This window comes from Empidonax traillii, unplaced genomic scaffold, assembly GCF_003031625.1.
Source record: "Empidonax traillii isolate 1590-97213 ecotype Southwest subspecies unplaced genomic scaffold, ASM303162v1 scaffold224:size737649, whole genome shotgun sequence".
NCBI lineage: Eukaryota > Metazoa > Chordata > Aves > Passeriformes > Tyrannidae > Empidonax > Empidonax traillii.
In genome coordinates this window covers 704,560-709,316 of record NW_020955417.1, presented here as the reverse complement: position 1 = coordinate 709,316, position 4,757 = coordinate 704,560, and the positions used below count along the sequence as shown (strand labels likewise).

At 41.5% G+C, this 4,757-nt stretch overlaps 1 protein-coding gene across 1 annotated transcript in view; it reads left to right on the top strand.

Moving 5' to 3' along the window:
- The window catches only part of IGSF22 (immunoglobulin superfamily member 22), a 23,524-nt gene continuing 18,767 nt past the window's right edge, over positions 1-4,757 (top strand). The window contains 4 exon segments of the mRNA XM_027887885.1: positions 1-29; positions 595-599; positions 1,437-1,565; positions 3,884-3,964. Coding sequence (XP_027743686.1) covers positions 1-29; positions 595-599; positions 1,437-1,565; positions 3,884-3,964 — 244 coding nt within the window.

Sequence of the window (4,757 nt, the reverse complement as noted above, 5' to 3'; positions counted from 1 at the left end):
ATGAGGAACTTAGCAGCTGGGATAAAAAGGTAAAATTTACATAAACAGATATTCTCAAAAATGTTGTAATACTTTGTGTTCTCTGGCTGTGGGCAGACAGGGTGGGAATTGGCTGTGTGAGTTCAATACCTTTAGACTCATATATGCTTCACTTTTCCTTTCCTTCCCTTTTCCAAGAAAGGAAGCTTGTAAAGTACCACTCTGAAGTATAGCTCCTTGAGGCACTTAAAACCAGGAGTAAAGGGGCTGTGACAACTATGGTGGAGGGAAGACTCAGTTACCTACAAAAGAGTTAATCAAGCTTGTTCAACTCTGTCTTCCGTAACTAAAACTAAAATTATGACTTGCTTGTACCATTTCTTTGCTGTGTGTACATCAGTGGTATTGACAGGTCTTTTCTTGAGATTTGTTTCTCCTGGTAAATGTCTGCCGATGCTGTTAATGTTGATGTTACAGCCCTGTGAATAGCATGATAGCCACACTGTTATGTGATGAGTGAAGGTAATCTCTCTGCAGAGTGTCCATGGCTTGACTCGTGTTCCTGAGACCAGAGGCCTGCCTACATTATCATTTTGGGTTTTTTCTTGCACGCAGTCGAGGTATGTACAAGTTGAGTCTTGGTGACAAGCAGTAACAATGTCACATCCTTCAAATGCAACCTTTCACGCTCTGGAATTTGGTTCCAGTCTCATCAAGAAACAGGAAATCTTGTGATCTGAGGAAGCTTACAAAGCTCATTGCTTACTATTATGGGTAATTTTTCTTATACAGTGAGTGGTTCCTCCCCAACAGAGTGTATTCAGGGCCAGCTTCTTGCTGGTCAGTCTGATTGGAAAAAAAATAGCTTTACCTGAACTTAAGAACTAGTTAATGTAAACACAAACTAAATGGATTCATTCTGATAGAAAAATGTAGCTCTTGGAAGCCTCCTGAAATGAAACAGTTTCATGCAGGAGGATTTGTCCTAAACTACAGGCATTTGTCTAACACAGGACATGAGCAGCACTGAAGGGCTCAGTGCAGCTTGTGCAGAACAGAGTAAGTTCTAATAGGACTTAGGATACATCCACTTTTGATGCCTTTCTTGAATGACATCTAACATCAAAGCACCTTGCAGCACTCCTGCGCAGCAAGGCAGCCCAATTTTCTCATTGTGTAGATGACAAGATAGATACAGGGAGAGCGAGTTACTTGCCCAAAACCCTGCAGAAAGTCAGGGGAAAAAAGCAGGGAAGTGATCAGCAGCCTCCTACAGACGCTATTCCTGCTGCACAAAGCTTTCTCTCCCAAGAGTTTTAGGTGGCGAGCAATTCTTTGTATAACTTTATGTTTTGGGACTTCTTATCGTATCCACTCTTTCCCACTCCTGGTAAATAAATCCTGCAAACAGTGCCTCACTGTTCTGCTTAAGTAACATAATTTTTTCCCAACCAAAGAAGTTGTTTCTAGGAAGTCTTTTACCTTTTTGGAGTCTTTCAGCATGCTGACGTACTCCTTTGAGATCCTTGCTGGAGAAAGCATTCCTGAATTTGTGGGAAAACCTTGTCCATTGACAACACTTAAGGGTGAATAACAATTATATCTGGTGAAAGACCTTTAGCTAGTACATGCCAATAACTGACTGTACTTTCAGGTGCTCATAGATATATTCACTCATCTTATGCAAGGAAATACAGTCTGTCATCCTGTGTAACAGAAGAGTGGTAGACAGAACCAGGTGCAAACTGCAGTTACCTATCCCCATCCTCACTGGTTTTAGAGATTTTTCATGGATCAGTCAGATCAGTAGGAATGCTGCTGTTCGTTTTAGCTGCTGGAAACTTGTCCTTATTGATTTAAATACAGCAGTTCTTATTTATGCAGAACTCCTGATCGAATTATTTGACTGGGGCTGGAAGAATGTGACCTTTAATGCATAAGTAAATAAGCCTTTCCATCATGTATAATCTCTCCCATATGACAGATCTGTGACTGTCTAAAGTGACAGAAGGATCATATGAGTCTTCATTTTTTGTGGTATATTATCAGAAAAAGTCACAAATCATTCCTGTCAGTGTGCAGAGAGCAGCTAATGAAAAAATTTCATTCCAGAGTGGTCTTTATGATGGATGTGAAGTTGTAAGAAGTACAGTAAGTAAAATAAAGCAAGTTAATCTAATCTCTTCTATAAAGCAGATAGGAAAGGAAAACATGATTTAAAATAAACTCAAACAGAGAAAGTAGGTAACAGGCCCCTGTTCCATTTCCCTCGTTCATTCATAAATTCTAATGTTTCTTCTTCAATTTTAGGAGACAAAGCAATATTCTGAGCTAAAGCTAAAAGTAAACCAAACCCTAATGTAATATGGAGTAGGGAGAGTGGGTACCAATAGAAGAAGGATCCAGAATGTTTTTGACAGCATTTTTAAGAAGCATGTGTCATTAGCTCATTATTTTTTTATTCCCACACTAAAAACCATAGAAAAAGAAAAATTTAGGCACTATAGTACTCCTCAGCAAAAATAAAAAGATCCCTTTTAACAGTCAGCCCACTGCAGAAGTGCCACTGCTGTGTGTGTATAGGGTGGTGTTTCTGATCAACAGAAAAAGAGCATCAGAACAGGAACCATTATTTTTGGTACTTAGTTTTGCACTGAGCATAGTGAGGCCCTAATGCAGCTTATGTGTTATAGAGTCTTAGAATGGTTTGGGTTGGAAGGGACATTGAAAATCATTTAATTCCCCCCCTGCTGTGGGCAGAAACACCTTTCACTAGACCAGAGTGCTCAGAGCCCCATCCAATGTGGCCGTAACACTTCCAGGGATGGGGCAGCCACAACTTCTCTGGGCAACCTGTTCCAGTGCCTCACCATCCTCAGAGTAAAGAATTATTTCCTAATACCTGATCTAAATCTACTCTCAGTTTGAAGCCATTGCCCCTTGTCCTGTCATTACATGCCCTTGTAAATAGTCTCCCTCCATCTTTCCTGTGAGTTCTTTTCAGATATTGGAAGGCTGCGATTCGGTCACCCTGAAGCCGTGTCTTTCCCGGGCTGAATAATTCCAGTTCTCTCAGCCTTTCCTCATAGGAGGGGTGCTCCATCCCTCTCATCAATTTAGTGGCCCTCCTCTGGACTCACTCCAGCAGGTCAGTGTCCTTCCTTGAAGTGCCATTCAGGCAAAACCAATGCTAAATCTTCGTAATTCACAATATTATTCAGGGCACATGTCCCAGTTCAGCCCTGTTTAATTTGTGTTGACCCGTTGCTGAAAAAATTCTGTCCTTCTTCTGTTCTTCTTCTTCCCTTTCTCTGTCCCTTTTTCTCCTCTTTCCTTATTTCACCCTAATTCACCTCTTCTCTCAGCCAGTCCTTTGTTTACAAATCTGCCAGCTAGGGCAGATCAAACTGTCTTTCCCTTCAGTAGTCTAGACTTCTAAGTCCAACAGTTTCCATTCACTCTCCTCTGGTCTCTGCATTCCTTTTGCAGTGCAGGGGGAATACTCCCTTCCAGTGCAGAGCATCAGAATAAAGGCATGTCTCTGAGAAGAGGGGTGGCTTCCTTTTGCTGCCTTAGGCCAAGAAGGTACCTGATCCAAAACTCATCACTATCAATGGGAAGACTTCTCTCTGTTTCTGGGGCTTTGGGAAGGCTCTCAAGGATCTTTGGAGAGGAGGGAGAATTGGATTTGGTCCCAGAATTTCTGCTCTCAGAGATTCTGGATTTTCAACAGGTTGGTTTTGTTAGTGATTAAAAAACCACTAATGTAAACACAAATAAAAAGAGGAATTCACTAATACCTTTGACATATCCATTCCCTACCACTCCAACCTACTTGGAGGTTTTGCTTATTGCTTTCTCTGTGTTTTTTTTTTTTCTTTCCAGTCAGAATGCTTCTCCTGAGATGATACAAATAACTACAGTTCTGTTGTGTCCAGTACCTACACTGATGCCACCTACACAGTATCCTTGATCATGGCTAAAGGTAAGCTCTGCAGGACTGGGTTGGCTATTGCTAGACCAGTTTCTAACAACTACACTTGTAAGAATTTTGAAGTTAGATGGAGTGGAGAGTCTTTGCGGGGCACATTTGCTGCAAGTAGAGTGGGGTGAAGCAGGATCCAGCCCCTGAAGAATCTACCCCCTGCTGACTTTGAGTTCTGTGGTTCTTGCTCTCTGAGTCCACTGCACAAAAAGAACATGTTTCCAAAGGTGTGAGCATTGTGCTTATTAGGGGGGAGATCCTTTGTGTCCTCTGTATTACCTCAGAAAAAATAATATGAAGCACATAGATTTGAAATACATGCTCTGCATCTCCACTCTGAAGGAGGCAGATCAGGCGCCTACAGTCCTCTGTGGCTGACAGGAAACTGCTGTGCAGAGAATGATAGATAGTGTTTGTTCTCAAATCCTGTACACAGGTTCTGTGTACAATGTTAACATCTGCAGACACAATATGAGGGTCAAAAAAGGTGGGCCAAATTGACTTACTTTCTCTTCTTACATGTCTTTGCAACATTTGTGATTCACTGGTCTTTTTATGCTCAAACAGAAATCTAACTTGTACAAGTCATAAACCAACCCACAATTACCAGAGCACCCATGTGAAAACACCTTTCAAGAGATAGCAGATTTCAGTTTGAAGCCTAGTTATTACACATAATAAGCCAAATTCTCCACTGACGTCAGTGTGGCAGGGGTGTGAGTCACTACTGAATTTGGACTAGTTTTAGCGGAAAAGATGGGAATGATAAAATGCACCTTGGCACTGTCCTTTT